This window comes from Lynx canadensis, chromosome E1, assembly GCF_007474595.2.
Source record: "Lynx canadensis isolate LIC74 chromosome E1, mLynCan4.pri.v2, whole genome shotgun sequence".
NCBI classification, from domain to species: Eukaryota; Metazoa; Chordata; class Mammalia; order Carnivora; family Felidae; genus Lynx; species Lynx canadensis.
The window spans coordinates 45,379,043-45,404,641 of NC_044316.2; the positions used below are offsets into that span (position 1 = coordinate 45,379,043).

At 41.8% G+C, this 25,599-nt stretch overlaps 1 protein-coding gene and 1 pseudogene across 2 annotated transcripts in view; one reads left to right on the forward strand and one right to left on the reverse strand.

The window, feature by feature from the left end:
• The window catches only part of MAP3K3 (mitogen-activated protein kinase kinase kinase 3), a 61,953-nt gene that overhangs the window by 18,496 nt on the left and 17,858 nt on the right, over window positions 1-25,599 (forward strand). The window contains exons 3-7 of one of the 2 annotated variants that reach the window (XM_030295862.1): window positions 3,218-3,258; window positions 8,627-8,726; window positions 10,958-10,984; window positions 13,256-13,369; window positions 20,635-20,755. In XM_030295862.1, coding sequence (XP_030151722.1) covers window positions 3,218-3,258; window positions 8,627-8,726; window positions 10,958-10,984; window positions 13,256-13,369; window positions 20,635-20,755 — 403 coding nt within the window. The remainder of the gene's footprint in view (window positions 1-3,217; window positions 3,259-8,626; window positions 8,727-10,957; window positions 10,985-13,255; window positions 13,370-20,634; window positions 20,756-25,599) is intronic. The other variant, XM_030295863.1, reaches the window with a different exon arrangement.
• Window positions 15,434-15,530, reverse strand: LOC115501881 (annotated as a pseudogene).

Sequence of the window (25,599 nt, forward strand, 5' to 3'; positions counted from 1 at the left end):
GAGAAAAAGAGGACAGACAACTGCTGTCACCTGTGTAAACCTCAAATCCACACAGTAACTTTCTCTGCAGCACTGCCCCACCTTTCTGCTTGCACATGCCTGCACATGCGCGCGCGCACACACACACACACACACACACACGCTCACACTCACCTAGAGTGCAGACCAGATGGGGCACGGTGCTTTTCCATTCTACTTCCTCCATCCCCATCTACTCACAACCTCAGCCAAAGCATCCCCTACTGGCTCCCCAGGCCCCATAGCTTGCTGCATGATTGGCACCTCGGTGTCCTGGTTCTGACTTCATTATTACTCCCATCTCCTCCATGAGTTCCAAGAAGTAAGGTCCCATTGAAGCTCTGCGTCTGTGAGTAAAATAAACCTCCTTTTTTATTTTTATTTTTTAATGTTTATTTATGTTTGAGAAAGAGAGAGAGACAGAGCGATAGCAGGGGAGGAGCAGAGAGAGAGGGAGAAACAGAATCCGAAGCAGGCTCCAGGCTCTGGGCTGTCGGCACAGAGCCCCATGCGGGGCTCAAACTCATGAACCGTGAGATCATGACCTGAGCCGAAGCCGGACGCTTAACCAACTGAGCCACCCAGGCGCCCCAAAATAAACCTCCTTTGCCTGTGTGACACTTAAGTTGTGGCAAAGCATGATGGTTAAGAGCTGGGCTTCCAGGGTTTGGATCCTGGCTCTTTCTTTAAAGCATGGTGACCTTGAAGGAACTTATTTAACTTTATTGTCACTCAGTTTCTCCTGTAAAATAGGGACAATAATAGTATTTGTTGTGAGGATTTGCTTAATTGATACATGTAACAGGCTTAGAACAAGGCTTAATACATAGTAAATGTTCAGTAAATGTTAGCTATTGTCATATACTATTAATGGATGAAGTGGTCTACATGTTACATTAAAGAGTGAGAGGGCAAGATCAGAGCTGTGTTTTGAAGAGTTGTCACATTGCAGGTCAGCAGAGCAGGAGCTTTGCCATCCACTGTTTACTATATGAACTTTTCAGGGACATGAAGCTCTTTGAGCCCCAATTCCACCTTGTCTTTAAAATAATGGGATAGAGGATGGCATTATTATATTTTGATTCAGTGATTCTCAAGCTGTGGTCTAGGGATCCCTGGGAAGTTCCCAAGAATTTTTCAGGGGGTCCGTGAGGTCAAAACTATTTTCATATTAATACTAAAATGTTACTTGCCCTTTTTACCCTCATTCTCTTAAGAATGTACAGTAGAGTTTTCCAGCGGCTGCATGATACGTATTATCACAACAGATTAAAAGCAGAAGTTGACATGAGAATCCAGCTGTCTCCTATTAAGCCATGCATTAAGGAGATTTGTATTCTGTCACTAAACTCTAAAAATATAATTCTTTTTTATAACAGTGTGTTTATGTTAGCATGTAATATTTTTTAAATTGTTTTAAAATGAACAAAATAAATATAAATTTTGTTTTAATTTCTAATGTGGCAAATATCAGTGGATACAATCTATGCAAACAAAAGCTCTTTGAGGTCCTCAGCCCTTTTTTCTTTTAATTTTTTTAATGTTTTATTTTATTTTTTGAAAGAGAGAGACAGAGTGCAAGCGGCGTTTTGGGGGGGGTGGGTGGGCAGAGAGAAAGGAGACACTGAATCCGAAGCAGGCTCCAGGCTCTGTCTGAGCTGTCAGCACAGAACCAGAGGTGGGGCTTGAACCCACAGATACAAGATCGTGACCTGAGCCGAAGTCAGATATTCATCCGACTGAACCACCTCAGCCTTAAAAAAAAAAAAAAAAAAAGTTTATTTTTGAGGACAAGAAAAAGACATGAGTGGGGGAGGGGCAGAGAGCAGGGGAGAGAGAATCCCAAGCAGGCTCCACACTGTCAGTGCAGAGTCTGACGCAGGGCTCAGTCTCAAACTGCAAGATGATGACCTGAACTGAAACCAGGAGTCAGAGGCTTAACCAACTGAGCCACCCAGGTACCCTATCCTCAGTCATTTTTAGGATGTAAATTAGAACCATTCGTCCAGTTCAGTGGACTATAAGAGAATTCTAGCTTTCTCATCTCTTGGGAAAAAGAAGTTCTTTATGTACCCACCCCACCTTTTGCATTCTGTCCTGTTTCTGTCGACTTCTCTGTCTGCTCTGTGTTTCTCATCTAAAGATACTCTGAAACTTTCTTCTTTCTTCCAAGCCACAGCGTATTAATTTCTCTTTCTCAGTATACTTTTCACTCACTGTCCACTCTTCCTTTCCTCCATCTCTGTTATTTGTTGGTATCCTGACAGGCTTAGTTTTATTTTTTCACTATACGTGTTCTTTTCTTCTGTAATATCTCTTCCCTTTTCCTGCCATTTTAAACTCGCTTGCTCTTTACAGTATTTCTTCCTCCTTGATTTGTTTCTTAACATTCTAATGCTTCTACTTCCTCCTATTTCTGACGTTTACACTCAATTCTGTTCTCGCTCAATCCATTTAATAAATATTAGCCACAAATATTAGATACCGTTTCCTTTGCTTGTCACTGGTAGTACAGAACCAAGATAGACACGGTCCATAGGCTACCCATGATAATCAGTTAAGACAAATCTGGAGACACTTCTAAGGTAACTTGTCCAGGGTCCTGCTTTATGCCACCAGGGGTAGTCTTGAAAGGGTCATGGAAATCCATTGTAACAGCAGCAACCGCATGTCTACTATGTATGAGGTATCTTGTGTATATTATGTTGTTTAGTTCTCGTAGCTCTTCAAATCAGCTATGTTTAGCCTCACTGTACACATGGAAAACTAAGATTCATAGAGCATAAGTAACTTGCTTGTGGACTTATAGCTAGGAAGTATCCATCCCAAGATTTCTCTTTGTCTTCAGTCATATCAGCCAAGAAGGAAAGGTGTCCTGGCCAGGAGGTGATATGGTAGGAGAAACTCCAGAGCCAGTTGTAGAAATAGAGTGTAGGAACTTAGAAATGACATGTCAGCATAGCAGCTGAGCTGGGCAGCCACTTAGAGATCTTGTCCTAAGAGCTTTGTTGCCCCTGAAGTTAGAACTCAAAGGCTACAAGTCACTGGAAAGTAATGCGTATGAGGTAGAGACGCTGTAAACGGGAGCCATCAGGGATGTTTGCCTAAGGTTGCTAAAGGACTACCTGAAGCTTACCTGGGAATGGCAGGATAACACATGCCAGAGAACCCGCTAACCTGTCTATCATTCCTTTGACAGAGTGACGTCAGAATCAAGTTTGAGCACAACGGGGAAAGGCGGTAAGTCTGCCTTCTGATCAGTGGTTGTGTTCACGTGTGCTGCAGTTCTCAGAAAGCATCGAGCTTATGGAAGCTGTTTCCCTGGAGTGATCCCTGTGGGCTCCCTGGCTAGATGATGGGGTTGATTTGGCATAAAAGGGCAATTTTTACTTTTGGCTTGGCTTACCAATTAAACTTTATTTTTGGTCTTAGGAATGGAAGCCATTTCAACTGCTTTTACTGTTTTTACTCTTCTGCTATTATTCTGCTCCTGTGGGGTCCACCATTTTGCTAGGGGAGGAAGTCAGGACTCCAGCCCTACTCAGTTATGACTTCCAGATACACTGACACTGTGCCACCTGATAGCATCAGAAGGAGATCAGGAGGCGTCTGGGTGGCTCAGTCGGTTGAGTGTCCAACTCTTGATTTCCACTCAGGTCATGATCCCAGGGTTATGGGATTGAGCCCCATGTCAGGCTCCATGCTAAGTGTGGAGCCTGTTTAAGATTCTCTCTCTCTCCCTCTGCCCCTCTCCTCTCTCTGTCCTCCCTCTGCCCTCTCCTCTTCTCTCTCTCTCTCTCTCTTCCCTCTGCCCCTCTCTTCTTATCTCTCTCTCTCTCAAAAAATAAAAATAAAAAATTAGTTAAAAGAGGATCAAGATTCTCCTGTGATGTGGTGCTATTTCCAGCCCAGTAGAGTGGCCCTGGCCCCTGGCTTTGTCCACATCAGGGCCAGGTTAGTGACTTGGAAGTTTCTTTATAATGTGTCAGGGTCATGGGAAGCTGCATCAAGTCTGTCAGTTGTGAAAGATTTCAGATCATTTGAGGACATAGAAAGAGGGAGTTTTTCAGTCTATAATCAGTATCTTACCTTGTTAGGGAAGTGAAAGTAATGTTATGAAACCCTTTTGTCCTTTCCTCCATTGTTAGTATTTAGTTTTTTGTAGGAAACCAAGATAGAAGTTTTCAGTGGAGAAAAATAGGACTCCACTTAATTTCTAAAGTTATTTAAGGAAAAACTTATTTTTTTTAAACTCAACATGGGGCTTGAACTCACAACCCCAACATCAAGAATCGCATGTTCTGACTGAGCCAGCCAGATGCTCCTTAAGGAAGAACTTTTAAATAAACTTTATTTTGAGAGAGAGACAGAGCATCCCAAGCAGGCTCCACACTATCAATGCTGAGCCCAGTGTGGGGCTTGATCTCACAACCATGAGATCATGACATGAGCTGAAATCAAGAGTTGGATGCTAACAGACTGAGCCACCCAGATGCCGCTTAAGGAATAACTTTTGAAAAGCATACAGAACTCTGGTAATGGGATAATTGGGACCCTGTGTGTGCACGCATGTGGCGCATATGTGCCTGAGTGTGCTTTTCAATATGTTTCCTGCTATTCCAGCCTCTCTCATTGATACCCCACTTTTGCCTTTGCTTTGAGCATTTGGAAATGTGAAGAGCAAACCCATGAGAATAAGCTCTTCCTATTAGATTAGTTCCACCAGAGGACATTAGTGCCTCCAAACATTGTTAGCACAAGTCCAGATATGTGGCTGCTGTTCTCCCTTAAAAAGATACGTTAACAAGCCTGCAAGGTTGTCAGAGGTTGCCTGGTGAAAACACTGTGGTCTGCGGAGCCAGAGCCCTGCTACTGCGGTGTGTGTTCTAGGGCTGTTTCAGGCCTGGAGGGAGGAAAGTCTTCTGATTTCTGTCCCCAGCGGCTCATCCTGTGTCCTGCCAGTAGCAGAGAAGTTGAATTGTCACTTGATTGTTGCTGCTTTTCACACTTTGACTTGACTGGGTTTTGGAAGGATTGCCAAACTCAGACTGGCAGAGAGTTTTCAGAAGTAGATACAAAATCAAAAGCTCAATTGTGTTGGAGCCTAATTATGTGGTTACGCTCTCCTGAATTCCTGTTCCCAAAGTGGTATGTAGTTACAGTGAGCAGACTTACACTGAGAAAGTGTATGTGTTTAGTTTCAGAGAAGCTGCCAGATCGAAACCACAAATATTTAAGGTGGTCAGGTAGGAATGGCCTTTCAAAGCCTGAACAGCAGAGTGTTGGTATCAAGATTTCGAAAACTGTGCATTCTCTTTTTATGGAGCTGTTTTCAGGAGCCATTGCATTTCACTGTTTGTGTACTATGTGTGGAATTGAGGACTTTTAAGTTGGTGCGGGGAAGCCAAGTTGCAGCTGCACTATGCCAGACAGCTCTGGTTTCATGTGTTTTATGTCTTAGGATTTTATAGAGAATATGATTGTGGGCTTTCTTTGCTTTTTGCAGGGAATATGGATAGTATATATCTAAATGTTGTAGGCCGTTAGAGAATTAGAATGTACAGAAAAGAGGGAAGAAATAGTCTTTTTCCATTCACCTATGCTAAGTATCCATTCTGTTTCCCTTTGCTTTGGAAGGGTAGGGATCCGGCTCCTAACGCTTTTACCTTTTAGCCCCAGGAGGGCAGAAGAGGACTGTAGATTCAAACTCCTTCCCTTGGAAAGCTTCCCTGTCTGGACACTGGTGAGAGTGGTTGTCACAGGTGTTAGTCCCCTCTTTGAAGCATTGGCTAAAAATGCCTACCACTCAGGGTGATGGCGGCAGCTTCGATCTTACCAATGCTGATAGTCCTGGTTTCTGATCTTGACTTTGGGGCTGCTTTTGAGGTTTTGAATGGCTTGTTGCCAGGCAAAATGCAGGAGAATTTATCTGAGCCTGATCCTTTTCTAATGGTGTGCTAGGGACATACGAATGGTCTCCTGGTATTTTATTCAGGAAGACTGGCCCCTGTTGGTGAGATGCTGACGAAGGAGGTATGATTTGCTATTAGGAATTAATGGAAAGCCATTCTCTCAAAAGTCTCCAGAAAATGTCCATATCTAGATAACCCATATCTAGATAGCATTACACAGTATCATTCCTTGGCACAGTTGGTTTGAGGGAAAAAAAATACAAGGATTACAGTATGAATGGATTCCCAGGTGGGATATGAACTAATATATTCAATATAATTTCCAAAAATGAAAGGTGGTGATGGATAAAGGAAAAGTTATGGAGAAATTATCTTCCTGGGATGTTAGGCTTTGTGTGAAGTATAGACTGGTTGATAGAAGTATGCTATTAAGGTTGTCCAAAAGAACTTTCTGCTATAATGTAAATGTTATGTACCTTTGTTGTCCAGTATAGTAACCACTGGTCACATTGCCTTGTGGCTAGTGAGACTGAGGAACCAGTATAAAATTTAATTTTAATCAATTTGAGTTTAACCAGCTGCATGTGGCTAGTGGCTACCACATTGAATAGTACAGTTCTAGGATGATGGAAGCTTTTATGCTGCTTACTTATTTGTGCCAGCCTGGCACAGAAGAACATTAAAGAAATTATCTGGTCAGATTCCATTAAAATCCAGTAGCTTAGATCCCTCTGTCCTGTGGTTTATTGCTTCTTACTCTGGTTATACCACTTCCCACTCTGGAGGAGCAGAGAAGATGTAAAAAAAAAACCACACACTTCTCAGCATGAGGAGGGCAAGAACTGTAGAGGCTCCATGGCTGAATACTGCTACTCTACCAGGCACTAGTCATATTTCGTCCAGTCTAGGCTACTAAGAGATGAAGGTGGTTTTGATATATATTTTCCCCCATCACATTAAGCATAAATTCATGTGTTTATTAGTCATTCATAACTCTTTGAATTGTCATAATATCCTTGTCTATGTTTCTGTTGGGTTGTTTGTCTTACTGATTTTGCACGGATTATTTTTCCACGTTTGATATTTCTTAACTTTGTTGAGGGCTGATCATTTTGCTATCAGAAGTTTAAATTTTTGTTGTTAAATCTGCCTTCTTCCTCCTTGTCTTCTGTATTTTATATAATGCTTAGGAAGACCTTCTCCACTCCAATATTTTTTAATCCTATGCATTCTTCTGTGTGTGTGTGTATACACACACACACACACACACACACACACACACACACGTAGAGAGAGAGAGAGGGAGAGAGAGAATATATGAGTTACTTTCTGATATTCTCTTGTTTTCACTTATCTCATTGTTTATTTTTATCTTAAGTATTTAAGTTGTAATGTATTGGGTTGGACCCAGATGGCCGCTTTTGTACATCAAAAATTGTTGACTACCAGCAGCATACAAAGGTAGAGAGAATGTTATACTGAACGCTTCTGAACCTGTAACCCAATATTTTGTCAATTTTTTGTATATTTCATTCTTCTGTTTCATTCATTTTGTATGTTTAATCTGTCCCCAGTTTTAAATTTTGCTGTGATGTTTAATTGACAGATTCTTTTAACACATCTTTGAACAAGTTCTTACTCTACTCTGTATTTATAGACATTGTTTTTTGGGGGCACCTGGGTGGCTCTGTTGGTTAAGCGTCCGACTTCGGCTCAGGTCATGATCTCACGGTTCGTGAGTTCGAGCCTTGCATCGGGCTCTGTGCTGACAGCTTGGAGCCTGGAGCCTGCTTCAGATTCTGTGACTCCCTCTCTCTCTGCCCCTGCCCTGCTCGCACTGTGTTTCTCTCTCAAAAATAAATAAAACGTTTTTTAAAAAGTTGTTTTTTGAACTGACCTAATGAGTTTGTCTAGAAAAGTGTCAATATCAACACTACTTATATGATCATATGTGTCACTTGTTAAAAAAAACTTAGGCATGTAACCAACTCAAGGGGAATTCTTTTGACTCTTAGGTAGGAAATCTCAATTCTGAAGATAATCAGCATTGAGATTCCTCTGGCATCAGCCTTGGATAAGACCTTTCAGGTCCTGGAGTTGAGTCATTTAGGAGTTAAGACCATGTTTTCAGGACCACTGCTTCAGTCTCCAGGTTTTCTTCCTAACAAGAGTGTTTAGAACCTAATGTTTAAATCCAGATGTCCTGCTTTTTTCTTTTTTTAAGTTTATTTATTTATTTTTGAGAGAGACAGAGAGCATAAGCAGAGGAGGGGCAGAGAGAGAGGGACAGAGGATCCTAAGCAGGCTCCATACTGACAGCAGAGAGCCTAATGCGGGGCTCGAACTCACGAACCGTGAGATCATGACCTGAGCCAAATTCGGATGTGTAACTGACTGAGCCACCCAAGCACCCCAGGTGTCCTGCTTGGATACTGAACTGTCATTGATAGAAAGATCTGAGCTGAAATGGTAGAACAATTATTGGGACTGAGCAATGTTTGTGATGCTCAGGAGAAAGGTAAAAAAAAAATAAATAAAGTAGGTAAGAGAAGAAAAGAAAAAATAGAAAGTCAAACTGTATGAAGGAGAAAAAGAGAATCCTATGTTTAAAAGAACAGGAAGATATTCAGAAGTCCTAGCTTTCCAAATCTGACTTTTAAAATATACAATTAACGATGCTTCCTATTCCTTTTCAGAATTATAGCATTCAGCCGGCCTGTTAGATATGAAGATGTGGAACACAAGGTGACAACAGTGTTTGGGCAGCCTCTTGATCTTCATTACATGAATAATGAGGTAAGAAGGTAGATGGATGGTATGGAGACAAGATGGGGTGACCGCTGACTACCTTTTTCTTTCTCCTTAACTGAGGATATTTTAGTTTGTTCCTCTAATATCATCTGCAGGTTTTCCTTTTCTGGAGCCTCTTTCCTTAATTTCACTAATTCTGGGATTTCTGGTTTTTGCTACATGGGGGATTCCATAGCTACTTCCATTCTGCCTGCTCAGTCAGTGGTGGTAGCTCTAATACTCCATGGTGGGAACAGGTATGGTACTGGGGCCAGGATGTATATTGTCTCTGTTATGTTTTGTAGCTTATCTTTTTCTTTCCAGCACAACCTTAACAAGAAGCAGAGGTTTAGGAGGGGCTGGAGAGGTGTGGAAAACTGGTGGGTAGTTCCTCTATTGACAGTCATAAATACTGGACTCTTCTCTCAAAGTTTAACTCCCAAGTGTAGTTTGTTTCCAAAGTTAGCACCTACTCAAGTGATTTCTTTAACTCTTCTTCCTCCTGTCCCCTGCCCTTCCTTCCAGTTCTTATTTTTTCATACTTTGAGTGTCACCCAGGAAGGGATTCTTTCAATGTTTATTTATTTTTGGGACAGAGAGAGACAGAGCATGAACGGGGGAGGGGCAGAGAGAGAGGGAGACACAGAATCGGAAACAGGCTCCAGGCTCTGAGCCTTCAGCCCAGAGCCCGACGCAGGGCTCGAACTCCCGGACCGCGAGATCGTGACCTGGCTGAAGTCGGACGCTTAACCGACTGCGCCACCCAGGAGCCCCCAGGAAGGGATTCTTTTGAGTGTCAGTTACTTGGCTGCTTTTCCAGCTCCAAGAAAGGTACTAGAGGCTACAGTCTGCTTGGGCTGATGCTTTGCATTAGTCTGAGAGGCAGTGTGTTGGTGCCTAGTAAAAAGTGTGCATCTTGAGGGAATTGAATTGGGGGACAAGATGAGAAAGCTGGGCAACATCCTGGCTCTTTGAGAATTGGGTCCTTACTGTGTAGTTTTGTTTTATTGGTTAAAGAGTTAAGAATCTCCTCCATAAAGCAACCCAAGTGTCCATCCATCCATCAATAGATGAATGAATGAAGAAGATATGGTATATATAGAGAGTGAAATATTACTCAGCCATAAAAAAGATGAGATCTTACCATTTGCAACAACATGGAGGGACCTAGAGGGTGTTATGCTAAGTGAAATAAGTGAGACAGAGAAAGACAAAAACCATATGATTTCACTTATAGATAGAATCTAAAACACAAAACAAATGAATAAATAAATGAAAAACAGAAACAGACCCGTAAATACAGAGAACAAACTGATAGTTATCAGAGGGGAGAGGTAGGCAAAATGTGTAAAGGGGGTGAGAGATACAAGCTTCCAGTTATGGAATGAGAAGTCATGGGGATAAAAGGTACAGCAGAGGGGATATAATGGTATTGCAGTAGCGTTATATGGCAACAGATGGTAGCTACATTTGTGGTGAGCACAGTATAACATATAGACTTGTTAAATCAGTGTGTTGTACACCTGAAACTAACGTGACATTATGTGTCAACTATACTTTAAAAAATAAAAGCAAAAAACCTTCAGCTGGAGAAAAAAGGAATTTCTTCCATAATTTGGGGCTGACATCTATAGGGGCTGAGATTTGTTGGCTAAAACCCCCCAATCCCCTTTTATACAAAATATACAACTACAATTGGATATGTTGCCCAATAGCTAACAAAAATAAGACTGTCTGATCTTTTGTTTTTTTGTGACAAATTTTAGAAATACAGCAGATTTGGAAAATAAACCACTAGCTCTATAGTTAATAAGTAATGCAGATGAACTTTTAAAAATTGCAGCTCAAGCTTCAGTCACTGCATAGAAAGCAAGGCTGGAGTCTGCCAGCTAATCAGCATTAAAGAAGGTATTCTTTAGTGAGGAAAGACTTTTCTGAATGATTTAGTGCTCATTTCTCTTTCCATTAAGAATTCCACATGTCCCAAAATCCATTTTCAAATTCTTTGGGCAATAAAGTGGCTTCCCAGAATGTTAGTCGTTCCTTTATTTAAATATTTATGCAGATGTTAATTCTAAAGCCAAACATAATTAGTAGTTAGTAATTATTTTAGATGATGCATGTCTTTCCATGCTCTGCTAATGTGAATGACCGAGAATTGACTAGTTTACATTTTATTAATTTAAAAATCCCTCAACCTTTTTCTTTTCTTTGCCCTCTAAACCTTGCCACATCAGGATTTGAGAACCACATGTGAGAAATCGGTTGGTATTTTATTTTATGTTTACTTATGTTTTTAATAGCTTTATTGAGGTACAATTTACCCACCATAACATTTACCCTTTTAAGCTGTACAATTCAGTGGTTTTTAATATATGTACAGAGTTGTATAACCAACACTACTATCTAACTCCAGATACCCCAAAGAAAAGGCCTGTATCCATTAACAGTCACTTCCTATCCCCTCCTCTCCCTAGCACCTGGCAGGCAAACACAAACCTACTTTCTGTCTCTTTGGATTTGCCTGTCCTGAACATTTCATGTACATGGAATCATATAATATGTGGCCTTTTGTGTTTGGCTTCTTGCACTTAGCATAATGTTTTCAAGATAATAGTATTCCATTGTATGGATAAACCACATTTTGTGTATCCATCTGGATACTGGAATTGTTTTCACTTTTTTGACCATTATGAGTAATGCTTGCATAAACATCTGTGTACACATTTTCATATGCACGTATTTTTTTCAGTTCTCTGGAGTATATACCAAGGAGTAGAACTGTTGTCTTACGGTAACTCTATGTTATCGTTTTGAGAAACTGTCCATCCTTCCCATATCCACTGTACCATTTTACATTCCTACCAGCAGCATAGGAAAGTTATAATTTCCCTATGTCCTCATCAAGACTTGTTACTTTTTGGGTTTTTGCATATCTGTTTTTTAAATTATAGCCATCCTAGTAGGTACGAAGTGGTATCTCATTGTGGTTTTGATTTGCATTTCCCTAATGACTAAAGACATGGAGTGTCTTTTTGGTGCTTATTGGCCATTTGTCTGTCTTCTTTGGGCGATGTCTATTCAAATCTTTTGTCCATTGGAAGAATTGGATTCTTTGTCCTCTTACTGTTGAGTTGTAAGAGTTCTATATATATTCTGGATACTAGACCTATATCATACTTTTGCACAATTGTAGTTTGTTTGTTTGTTTAAGTTAAAGCCTACTCCAGTTATTTCTTTATCTCTCTCCACCTCCCACAACAGTTCTTGTTTATTCATACTTTGAATGTTACAGGAAGGAATTCTTTTACGATGTGATAAGATTTGCAAAATTTTCTCCCATTCCATGAGTTGTCTTGAAATTCTATTTTATTTTATTATTTATTTATTTATTTTAAGCAATCTCTGCTCCCCACATGGGGCTCAAACTCACAACCCCAAGATCATGAGTTGCATGATCTTTTGACTGAGCCAGCCAGGTGCCCCTTGAAATTTTATTTTAAATACTGTTCTTGCTCTTTGTTTTCTCCTGGCCTAGAATTTAGTGTTGCCATCTCCTTTTATTATAAAATGGGAACTGAAGAAATGAATTGGACTTTTGCTTGATTTTGTGTTTGCCACAAACGTGTAAGATCTGACATTTGCTGGGTCCTAGGCAAAGTGTACTTTTGCATTTTTTAATACTAAGTACTCATAGTGTCCTCTGCATTTAACAGCAAGTGAGACTTATCCATACCCTCAAGGGTGATCTCTTTAATACTTCAGGGGAATGAAAACAGAGGAGATTGTTTCTGAATTCTAGTCACTGATTTTTATCTTTAAACGTTAGGATATTAAACTCTGTTATGTGGCCTAAATTCGTGTTCTTATTTGAGTAACAGTTTTCATCCTCTGCCTATCCCCCTCCTCCTCCTATGCCTTCTCTGCTTGTTGTGTTAATTGCAGCACAGGCTAAGGTGAGATATTTAATTAATTTGGGAAGAAATATGGGGCTTTAACTGTTTAGGATTTGATGCTTTGGAGAAAAGAGTATTTTTAGAGAGGAAGCTCTTCTCAGAAAGTATCTTGAAACAAACTACTGATGTGTTGCACAGCATGGATAAACTCAGAAACATTAAGCAAAAGAAGTAGATACAAAAGACTATGAACTGAATTGAACATGTATGAATTAATAGGATTCCATTTATGTGAAATATCCAAAAGAGGTAAATCTACAGAGACAGAGTAGATTCATAGTTGCCTGGGGCTACAGGTGGGAAGAGGGAGTGACTGTAAATGGGCACAAGATCTTTTTGAAACAATGGAAATGTTTTAAAATTGAATTATGATGATGGTTGCATAACTTTGTAACTTCACTAAAAATTATTGAATTGTACACTAAGGAAAAGAAAAAATACCTAGATGGTTTGAATTAATTTTACGACCCCATACTATCCAATTAGATTGTTTTCATTCAGGTATTTTTTTTAATTTAGCCTGTTTCTAAACTAAAGACATATTTTATATGATTCCCTTTTTCTGTGTCTGTGTCCCAGCTTTCCATCCTGCTGAAGAACCAAGATGATCTTGATAAAGCAATTGACATATTAGACAGAAGCTCAAGCATGAAAAGCCTTAGGATATTGCTGCTGTCCCAAGACAGAAACCATGTAAGTAGCCCCTCTGATGACCTGGCGGCTGGACAGAGGGCAAAACTTGCTGTTCTTTAAGAGTTCACCTGGTTTCCTTGACAGAATTTTGTATTCCTCAGCTGCTGCTAAAGCAAGCAAGCACATACATGGAGCCCAGCACAGCCCACTGTGCCAGTGGCCAGATAGCAGTTTGCATGTGATTTCACTGTGAAGTCAAGTCACCTGTGTTAAAGTTGCAGCTAAAGGTTACTTGGCTTGTGGCATGGGAGGAAGGAAAACATTTATGGTTAAAGAGAAAATTCTTTTTCTCTATATTTATGTTATTTCCATTTGATTTGGACCCTAACAAGAGAGATTTGATGAGGGTGAAGGTGCTTAGCGAAGGCTGCTAGGGATTTGAGACTGTCCTGTAGACCTACTCTTACAACCCCTCAGCAACCGTGCCTGTCTCTTGAGATACATGTAGGAAACAAGCTTTTCCTTCTTTTCAATGGCAGAAAGGCCATGGAGTGGAGGGCCTCTTGTAACTTACCAGCCACTACCTTACCAAATGGCAGGCGATCTGCAGAGGCCGTCAGAAGTGAAGGATTATCCCTTGTTAACTTCTGTAAAAGGTCCCTGGGGGCCTACATTTCACAAGAATGATTGCAATCTGTGTGTCTTCTAATCACTGATTCCTGTGCCAGTTTTCTTGAGATGCATGTTCCTAAAGGTTTCTTGGCACTCTTTCCCTTCCCTTTGCTCGAAGACAGCCAGCTGTGACATACCTTCATAAACACACCATACCAGGACGGAGTTTAGGTGGAATGGTGCTCATGCTGACCATTTATTTTTAAAAAGATGTATTGATATTGGGCTGTCCTACTGATTAGGGGGGAGCACAAGAGAATGCAGTTAGGAGGCCTTAGGAGGGGGAAGGGCAGAGAGAGAGGGAAAGAGAGAATCCCAAGCCGGCTCCACGCTCAGCAAAGAGCCCAACGTGGGGCTCAGTCTCACAACTGAGATCATGACCTGAGTCAAAATCGAGAGTTGGACGCTTAGCCAAATGAGCCACCCAGGTGCCCCAAGAAGACATTTTCTAATATTACCGAAGTGTCCTTGTGATTGAGGATGGTCTTCTCTGTCTTTTTTCTGGCTTTGTGTTGGAAAGTATTCTGAAATGAAATATATCCTTTATTATTTTATTTTTCTGTTCAAGTTACTCACCTCCTCGTTATAGGCTTTATTTCTTTCATAGGATCCTATCATAGGATCTAAATTTAGCCTAGCACCCAGGGCTTATCACTATCTACCCTTGCTTTCAACTCCCCAGTCTCATCTTCCCACATTCTTCAGCATACTCTCCCCTTTCTACAGTTCTTACTTTTTGCTCTTTCCCAGACCGTGGCTATTTTTAGTATCTGGCTTGATTTACCTGCTACAGTTTGGTCAGTGTTTTTGCCTGAGCCATCTTGATTACTTTCTGTTCTTTTAGTCATTGGATATAATTTGTATACTTGTTTCTAAGTTGCTTACTAATTCCCCTCTAGTTGTTGCATATTTGTACATGTTATCCCAAAAGATTATTAAGGTCCTTGAGAACAGGAGCTGTGACTTACTGTTTTGGAACCCTTCCCCACCCATCCTCTTAAGAAAACACAGTGAATGCTTCTTGATTATTAGCAGAAGTCAGGCAGAAATCATATGCAGCAAATCTTCTATATGGAAGAAGCTAGAATCGGGGTTTGGTTTAATGATGTGATTGCTTGACTGGGAGCTAGCACACTTGATCATGATCCCTCCATTCCCATGATGAGAAGGTATAGACAACTCGATCCTTACATCTACTTTCCCATCCATTAAGGGGTGTACATGGCTGCAGAGACTGACACAACACTGTGAGCTGCCTGAAAGACGACCATCTGAGCTCTGATACCCAAGGCATTGCATTGCATTAGATGTTGCATAAAATAAATGCCACACTGATGCCTCTCTTTCTTTCTTCTTTCTTTTTCTTTCTTTCTTTCTTTCTTTCTTTCTTTCTTTCTTTCTTTCCTTCCTTCCTTCCTTCCTTCCTTCCTTCCTTCCTTCCTTCCTTCCTTCCTTTTTATGGAACACTTCATGAATTTGCATGTCATCCTTATACATGCTAATTTTTGTATTATTCCAATTTTAGTATTTGTGCTGCCAGAGCAAGCACTGATGCCTCCCCTTCTAAGGACCTATATTTTAAAAAATTACTATAAAGTCAGTACAACTTTTTTATAAAGTTTAAAAAAGAGAGAACTATCCTATGTAATCCTATCAGTATGACACATTGATTGATATTTACATGTGCCCCTGTAGTTTTTGAGCATATGTGTACATACTTCAAATGTTGTCATGGTAGTCATATAATTTTCTCAATTATTTTTTCACTTAATATTGTCACGCACATTTTTCTATGTTAATATGCAATCTTCATAATTATAATTTATAAGGGTTCATAATTCCCTTGAGTGGATATACTATAATAACCATTTTTGTTACTGTCAAGTCATTTAAGCTTTTTTTTTTTTTTTTTTTTTTTTTTGCATTTATAAAGATTTACATTTAAGACTAGCAGTGGTAATGGTGGTGATAAAACCTTTCTTTGGGAACTTCCTCAGCTAGACCTCAGACTTCTTAATAAACACAAGTATCATGATCCAGATTTGCTATGTGCTCAGGAATCCCACCTCCAGAACAGTGCTTCTCTAAGCATCTATGATGCAATGTCAGTTTTGTTCTGATTTCTAGTCTGTCATGCGTCAGTTCCTTTTAAAACACAAAAACTGAAAAATGAAATGGAAAAGGAAACCAGTGACATACAAAATACAAGACCACAGTTTTTATTATTAGATTCAATAGACAGAAAGTCAGTCTGCCAAATTGCTGTAAAAGTCTGTACAGAGTTATTCTCCATTTCTGTATTTACCTCGTTGAGGACTGTTATACCACGGCTTGTGGCCTGGTGCCAGCCTACAGATCATACTTTGGTGTGCTGCTCCAGGATACCATAGCACCCTGCCTGCCTCATCTCTTGCTGGCAACTCTCAGCCACTTCGTTTCTCTACCGAGTTTATTTTCTTTTTAGCAAGTGATTGCCTCATCCACCTATTGTTATCACTTATACCTTTACTTCCCTTCTTATTCCTGTTTCTAAATGTGTGGTCTCAAAAAATAAATAAATAAATGAATGAATGAATGAATGAATGAATGAATGTGTGGTCTCTTCTCTCCGAATTCCTTTTCTGCTGATCCTTCTATGACAACTTCTAATCTTTCCTCTGCCTTTACCCCTCACCAAGGTGTATATCATACCCCTCCCACCTCACCTGTCCAAGGCCATGTCTTAGGCTTCAATATTGTTCTTACCTGAGAACTCCTGGATTTTGGTCATCACAGAGTCTGAAGAGCCTCTCTCTAGCCTTGCTTTCTCCTGCCCTTTTAAGAAACTTCATCATCTCCTTCAGTAGTTCTTGCCACATTGGGCCTGTGCCTGGAACCATCACCTCTTAGATTATTGCTATTACAGACTTCTCTAAACATGTGTGCATCTGTTAGTTTATCTTTCCTCTCTTGATCTTATAACTTCCTAGACCCAGCTTTTCTACTCTCTTAAAGTAATCTCAAGCTTAACATTCTTTTTTTTTTTATAAGAAGGTTTTTTATAATTTTTATTTTTTATTTTTTTGAGAGAGAAAGAGAGCAAGCAAGTAAGCATGGGGCGGGGGGGCGGGGGGAAGAGAGGGAGAGAGGGAGAATCCTAAGCAGGTTCCACGCCCAGCACAGAGCCCAACACAGGGATCAATCTCACGAACATGAGATCATGACCTGAGCTGATATCAAGAGTCGGACACTTAACCGACTAAGCCACTTCAAGCTTAATGTTCTTTTGTCACTTATATCCGAATATGATAAAAACTAAATACCCAGCCACCTTAAACTGAGTATGGCATTTTATTTTATTACCTCAGATTCTCCCTGACAAAAGTAAACTTCTAATCTTCTCTTCCAAATGTTGCCCAGTTCCCAAATATCCCATCAATGAGTTTGATGCTATCTTGTCTGCTATTTAAGTTCAAAATATCAAGGACAATGTAAAGAGTAATCCATTCTTTTTTGTCTTACTAAAATAATGGGGCAAGTGCAAGAAGACAGGATCAAAGTTGTTGAGTGGCATAGCTTCAGTCTGGTCCCTGTTTAAACATGGAAAGACCTTACATGTGTAAGTGCTTTTGTCTCATTGATTCTTGCAACTTTGAGGGGTCCAGGGCAGGTATCTGTTCTTGCCAGTCTAAACCTGGGGAGACTGAGACAGAGTAACTTGCCTGAGGTGAAGCAGTAAATGGTGACAGAGCTGGTCTAGAATCCAGATGTTCTGTGTTGTTCAGTACCTGTCAGTTACCATCCAGGATGGGAATCTTAGAATTATTGTAGTCCTTGGGAAACCTCCTCCAGGTTCCTCCACAGTTTGTTAGAAACAGACAGAAAATATAACATTGCCCATGGGGAGAAGTTGTGAGATGTTATGTCACTCTCTTCCCCACAGCTCAGAGGGCAACCGAACTAGAATAGGTCTAAGGGAAGATGAAATTTTCAAGGGGTTGAAAATTCACTTTTATATATGAATAGCTTAAAAAGCCTGGAACTCTTTAGTCTGGAAAGGCAGCCTAAGCATATACGTAATCAGAATCTACGAAGCACTGAAGAGTAGGGATAATGAAAACACAGATTTAGTCACCTTCTCCTGGTTTGGATGAACCCCTTAAATATTGGGGGGAATATTTGGTGCAAAGTCTCTTGTTGCCGCCCTTGAGGCAGAGGCCTGGTGAGATCCAGGTGCCGTTTCTCACTTGATGCTCCTGCGAACCAAACTGACGCAACCACACACACACACCCCTTCCCCCTGCATAGTTGAGCAAGTATGTTCACTTTGTCTCATACCACCAGATCTTTTAGCAAGGTAATTTGTGAATCCACTTTTGTGACCTTCTTTTCTGCTGATTTTCTAGCTTCCAGTCACTGCAATCTTGATGAAATTGGTTCCCTGGTAATTTTTCATGTCATTTGTATCAGCCAGACACATTGCTACCTGCAGAGTCCTTCAGTGAGGCACAGGGTAGGCAAATGCCACCTTCTGTTTGCTGTCTTTAGAACGTTCTGCTGGCCACCCACTCTATACCCGTGGGCTCTGCTTTCACTCCACTGCTGTCCCCTTTTGGTCTTCCTAGTCCCACCTTCCTCCTTCCTCTCTTTCCCACTTCTCTGTCTTGTTCAAGGTTCCCTGAATCCTTGCATGAACCTCATTTTTGTTTACAATGCCATTGCCTTTTATCCCCTTAAATCAGGGTTTTCAAAATTGACTGAATATTACACACACTTGGGGAGATTTAAAAAATACCAACCCTTTGGCCCCAGCCCCAGAGATCCTGTTGTAGTTGGTGTGAGGTGTGTGTGACCCCACAGGCAGCTCTTTAAGTGGGTGGCTAGGATTGGGAACCGTGACCTTAAATTGAAGTGTCACTCTCCTCCTAAGACCTCCTGCTCAAAGTGTGACCCATGGATCAGCAGCATTGGCATGCCTGGAAGCTTGTTAGAAATGCAGATTCTCGGGGCACCTGGCTGGCTCAGTCGGTGGAGTGTGTGACTCTTGATCCCAAGCCCCGTGTTGGGTGTAGAGATTACTTAAAAATAAAATCTTTAAAAAAAAAAGAAAAAGAAATGCAGATTCTCTACTCCATCCCAGACCTACCGAGTCAGAATCTCTGTTTTAACAAGGTTCCAGTTGGATTTGTGCACATTAAGGTGTGAAAAGCCTGCTTTGAAACCTTCATATGTTTTCCAACCTGTTGCCACAACTGCAGCCTTTCCTTCTGTAGGTCTGTGCTTTTGCTGGCCGTGGAACCTACTTTCTCATCTCAGCTTTTAGAATTTAGAATTGAGAGTTTAGAGTATATGTTCTTTGATACATTTCAAATTCACGCCACCAAGATTTCTGGAATAGGCCCTGTGTGTAAGTAGGTGTCCTCTGGCGGGGGGGGGGGCTCATCACGTGGCTCTTCTCTTTCTGACTGCAGGGCTGTGGCCTTCCCTTGCCCTTCACTGGCCTGCTTCCCCAGTATGTGGCTTTGACTGTTTTTTCCTTTCTGACTCTCAGCAGAGAGCTATTGCACATCGGAGGCTTCTGCAAGAACATTCACTTCCCCTTGGTTCTGACTTCCCGTTAGAGCAAGACAGTTTGTGAAGACAGCCCTGCATGTGATAAAGTCTGGTGTGGGGAGACCAGAGGAGGCTGCTTGGCAGCTGAATTACCCCTGAAAGCGGGAAGCCTTTTTCCTGGAGGACAGGATATAGTTTGTTTAGGTCAGACTTTTTTTTCTTACGTGAGGTAGAAGAGCTCGAGAAGCAACTAGAAATTTGACCCAAGTTCTTTAGAGTCCTGACCTCCCATCCCCACTCTCTGGAGTGCTCTGCATGTTTGTGACTGCATCCTAACGCCACTTGCTCACCACTGAGCTTCAGTTTTTAGCTTTCTCAGTGCAAGGGCCCCCTTTGTTGCTTTGATTTTTTTTCTAGGGCTCACTGGTGGCTTGACTGGGACAGTGCCAGAGCAAGGGTGCATGTGGTAATGTTGATGATCCCATTCTGTTCTGAGATCCTTGACCTCTGGCAGAATGGTACCTTTGATAGCCTTTCCCAGATGAACACAATCCTGAGATGGTTTTCATGGAAAGCCTGGTTATGTTAATCAACTGAGACTTTGCCTTAATTTTGAGGGAGTGATTATGATTGGGGCAGAAGCAGCACATCAAGCTACTTTGAGAAATACATGTTTATCACCCAGATTTCTGTTGCGCAGGGAGGTTGCCATCATTCTCTATTCTGACCCCCCCCACTCAGCAGGTGATCTCGCTGCCGAAATAATTTCCTGCTATTTTTCCCAAGCTCTCTGGAGAATTTTATGAGGGAGTGTTTACAACTGTCTTTTCTGTTTGGCATATTATTATAGGAAAACTTGTTATTCCTCCATGCCTAGGTCATCACTCTTTAAACTGGGGCAGTGGGTCTCAGTGCTCAGATAACACTGAAGCTGTAAAACTACTGTGAGGAAATAGTGATTTGCCAAGACATATTGAGGAGTGAGATTTGGGGGAAGACTGGGTAGCTCGTGTATTGAAAGCATGAAGGCAGCTAAGAACATGACTCTTAGGGAAGGGGAGGAGGCCTTTCTTGGCCTGCCTGCCTAAAGATAGCTCAGCTTTTTTCCTCTTATCTTGCAGACCAGTCCCTCTCCCCATTCTGGGGTGTCCAGGCAGGTGCGGATCAAAGCTTCCCAGTCTGCAGGAGATATAAATACCATCTACCAGCCCCCCGAGCCCAGAAGCAGGCACCTCTCTGTCAGTGAGTATTTCACCCCTTTTTTCCCTGTCATCTAATTTATCTGCCCATGCTTTTTAAAAATCAAATATTTATTAATTAAAAAACCATCATTTGTAGATTACTACCCTGTGCAAAATAATCCTCTGTGCCTTTATTTGGGGGGAATGGGTAGAGAAATGACTGGAATAGTGTCCCAACCCTCAAGGAGTTTATAGTGTAACAACATGATGGCATGACCAAGTTCCTTTTGAATATGTCTGAAAAAGTGATCTCCTCAAACATCTGCTTGAAGACCTCCAACGACAGTCTACTCTCATTTTTTGTAACGTTTATTTATATTACTTTTGAGAGACAGAGCATGAGTGGGGGAGGGGCAGAGAGAGAGGGAAACACAGAATCCAAAGTGGGCTCCAGGCTGTGAGCTGCCAACAGAGAGTGCTACGCGGGGCTGAAACCCACGAACCATGAGATCATGACCTGAGCTGAAGTCAGATGCTTAACTGACTGAGCCACCCAGGCTCCCAGTCCACTCTCATTTTTGACCATCATTTTGCCAAAGAACTGGGGACTTGTGAGGTTAGGAGTCAGGTCCAAGTTTGAGTTTTGACCTTAGACCTCTTGCTTATGATTCCTGAAGAGTCCTTATGCTCTGAGGAAGATGTTGACCAATGAAACTCTTAGAAAATCAAACTAAGTTGTCTGGAAAGGACAGCAGACTGTTGACAGAGTATATATGATTGGCTAACTAGGAAGAAAGCTATGTAGCTGCTCCCAGGCCTCCCCAGGAAGGAAATCTAAGTCAGGTCTGTGCCTTATGCCAGATAATCCAATATTGTACTGGATCCCATTTCCCAAGTCTGAGGAGAAGGCCACATCCTGAATTGTGGCATCTGTATCAAGAGGGAAACCAGGCCTTCAAACATTTGTGGTGAGGTTACTGCTGCTGCTAGGAAGGCAAGTTCTCTTCATAAGGTAGAATTGCATCAAATTAAACTGCTCTCTGAAGATCTTGAGCTGAGCTTGGGGAGTTCTGAACATCATTCCTGCTGCTGAGCCTGTCTGTGAGTGATAAGCAGGAAGAATGTGTTACTAAGGCACTGACTTTGCCTTACTGAGTAATTTCAGGAACCTGAGCAAACACTGGTAGTAAGTGTTGCCCAGCTGAAGGTCCACATATGAGTTCCATATTTCTCTAACATTGTAAATAACTGGTGGCTATGTTTTTAATAAGCTGGTTGAGGAGAAAGAGCCAGAACCCCAGCAAGGAGACACTGTCCAGAACATCTCTAGTCCTGGTATCCAGGTGCCCTGACTCTGCCAGAATGGCTTCTGTTCCAGAACCCTCAGAGAGACTGAGGGTCTGGAGGAGGGCAGTATTGTTCATTTGTACAGTAAGCAGTGAGGATCGACATGGGGCAGTGATTGGACCATTGGGCCTCCTGGTCCTAAGCAAGAGCCCATGATTTGTGTGTAGAGGCAGGGCCTAAATGCTAGGCATTGTTGCGAAGAGCCATGTATAGAATTTCCTTATCTGAGAATGCTGAGGAATAGGATTTTTATGAAGTAGTTCCTTTGTATCTAGAGATGGGGCAGTACAGCCTCCCAGCATGTATGGATCCTGGGTTCCTTCGTTCAGCAAGCATGATATACCAGCCGTTGGGCTGAGATGAGGGCTACAGTGGACACATGTACAATGAGGCTGCAGTGGAGGGCAGGGTGGGGTGGGAGCACAGAGCAAGCAATAACTGACTCTGCCCAGGCTTTGGAGAAGGTCTTCCACAGAAGAGGAAACACCAGAGCTGACACATGAAGATTTGTTTAGCATAGAGATATTCAAGGCACAGGAAGGGGTACCTGCCAGACATAATTGAAGAAGAAGGTGTTGGGTTCCAAGAACTCCAGATGGTGTGGAGTGTGGCTCAGAGATCATGGGGGACTTCTATAGGCAAGGATGAGGGGAGAGGGCTTTGTGACTATTAGCCTGTGGAAATCTCACTTGTGCTTCAGACTGGCTGATGTATTTGGAGGAGAATAAAGGAAGGTGAGAAAGGATGCCCGGGCCACTTCCTAAGGAGCCTTTAATGCCCTTGGGCTTATTGGTAGGCAGTGGGAAGCCACTGAAAACGTTGCTCCCTTATGCCCATCTCTGTTACAGTGTTTGTCACATTATCTCCGTATCAAATGACATCTTTGTTCATTCATTTATTCACTTCAGGTTTAATTGTCAAAATATCAGCTATGTGCCAGAAACATGGGAAGGCAAAATGACCTGGCTTCTGCCCCTTATGTCTCTTGTAGATGCATAAGACAATTTGTCTTTGGGAAGACAAATACTTACTTATCATGATGAGATTAATGTATGACTTACAGGCTGTGGCTGAAAGGTGTGTGGTGCTATGAGCATGTATAACAGAGGGATGTGCCCTGACTTGGGGGGCCAGAAAAGCCGTAGCCTATGATCCGGAGCATGAATGTGGGAATTTTGCAAAGGAAAACAGGGAAGAAAGTCTGAGGCAGGGGGAGCTATACGTGTGGAGGCCTGCTGGCTGGGGGAATATGGTGTGACTGAGAAACAGAAAGAAGCCCTGAGGCTCGAGAGCTGAGAACAATGGGGAGGAACCATCGAAGGCCAGGGAGGGAGGCAGAGCCTTATGGTCAGTCCATGGTCCTGTGATTAAAGATTTTGATCTTTAATGTTGAAAGCAGTGAAAATCCACTTTCTTGTTTTTAAAGTGAATAGAAATGGGTAATGTGACATATTCCAATTTGTGTTTTGAAAAGATTGCTCTAGCTACATTGTGGAGAACAGATCGCAGGGGAGCAAGAACAGATCAAAGAGAAACCATGTTGTGCTGTTTCGAAGGGGCACATGCACCCCAATGTTTATAGCAGTGCTATCGACAATAGCCAAAGTATGGAAAGAGCCCAAATGTCCATTGACAGATGAATGGATAAAGAAGATGTGGTATATATATACAATGGAGTATTACTCGACAATCAAAAAGAATGAAATCTTGCCATTTGCAACTATGTGGATGGAACTTGAGGGTATCATGCTCAGTGAAATTAGAGAAAGACAAATATCATATGACTTCACTCGTATGAGGAATTTAAGAGACAAAACAGATGAACATAAGGGAAGGGAAGCAAAAATAATATAAAAACAGGGAAGGAGACAAAACATAAGAGACTCTTAAATATAGAGAACAAGCAGAGGGTTGCTGGAGGGATTGTGGGGGGGGATGGGCTAAATGGGTAAGAGGCATTAAGGAATCTACTGAAATCATTGTACTATATGCCAACTAACTTGGATGTAAATTAGAATGAATGGATGGAAGGAGGGAGGGAGGGAAGAAAGAAGAGAAACCATGTTAGGCTAAAGCAGTTTGGTCCAGAGGAAGAAGACAGAAGCTTGGATTAGGCTGGTGACAGTATTGGAGAGAAGGCACAGGTGTATTTGAGACATTTAGAAAGTAAAAACAACAGAACACAGCATTGTGGTGGTTCTCAAAGTGTGGTCTAGGGTGGGGACTCAGTGCAGGGGGTCCCTGAGATCCCTTCAGGGGGTCTGCGGTTTGCCTTTTTACTGATTCTCTCATGAATATACATTGGAGTTTTCCAGAGGTTACATGCGTGAGTTGATGTCATTGCTCTGATGGCTAATAGAATGTGTGCTTGTGTATTAATGTGTTTTCAAAAAAAAGTTGTTTTTTAAAGTTTATTTATTTATTTACTTATTTATTTATTTTGAGAGAGAAAGCACGAGTGGGGGAGGAGCAGAGAAAGAGGAGAGAAAGAGAGAATCCCAAACAAGCTGTATATTGTCAGCACAGAGCCCCGCTTGGGGCCTGATCTCTCACGAACTGTGAGATCATGACCTGAGCTGAAATCAAGAGCCAGATGCTCAACTACTGAGCCACCCAGGCGCCCTGTGTGTTTGCAAAATTTTTGAGCTTTAATATCTAATACAGTGAATATCAATTGATAAAACCCTCTTAATAAAAGCTATTTGATGTCCTTGGTTTTTAAAGTGTAAAAGGGTTCTAAGACCAAAGATTTCAGAACTACCGTGATACTATATTGATTTTGCAGGGTTGAATGAGCAGGAGATGAGTTACTGGTTTATGGATCTGGATGAATGGCACTGCCTTTCACCAAAACAGAAACGGTCGACGAGAGCCTGGTTTCGCATGCTGAGAAGAGGCAGACCTGATGTTTTAGAGGTTGAATTAGAGGTGCCTTTGAGAGAGCTAAGAGGAGATAGCAAATGAACAGTTAGATATACAGGTCTCTAGAGGAGAAAAGCAGGACTAGAAAAAAAAATTAGAAATTGTCCAGCTGAAGCCATGTGCCCAGGTGAGGGGCCCTAAGGAGAGACTGCAGAGTAAGAAGAAGCCTAGGACTGAGCCTTAGGAATCCAGACACTTCATGGCCAATTAGGGGAAGATGAACCTGCAAAGGACACAGCAAAGGAGTGACCAGAGAAACAGGAGGGGGTAGAGGGAGGCCTTACATGGTACCAGCCAGGTTGGAAAGGGCAGACCAAGGGCAACTTGTCATTTGGTCCACAAATGTCTGAGTGCTTGGTGTGTTGGTGCAGCGTAAGGCTGTTTGGAAGTGGAAGGAAACAGGAAGAGGAAAGAGTCAGGGTTTAAGCATTGGGCAGTAGAAGAAGTGCTTGGAGTAGAAATGGGGTCAAGAAGCCATAGCCATTCAGCCCCCAACCAGCAGGAGCAAGTGGGGTTTGCCTCCTCCCTCCACCAATATGAAGGAACCTGTATTTAGTGAGAGACAGTAACATGCACGTCATTCAGCCCCCACCGCGCCGTGTTCAGTGATGGGGAAGTGCAAGTCCAATTTTAGAT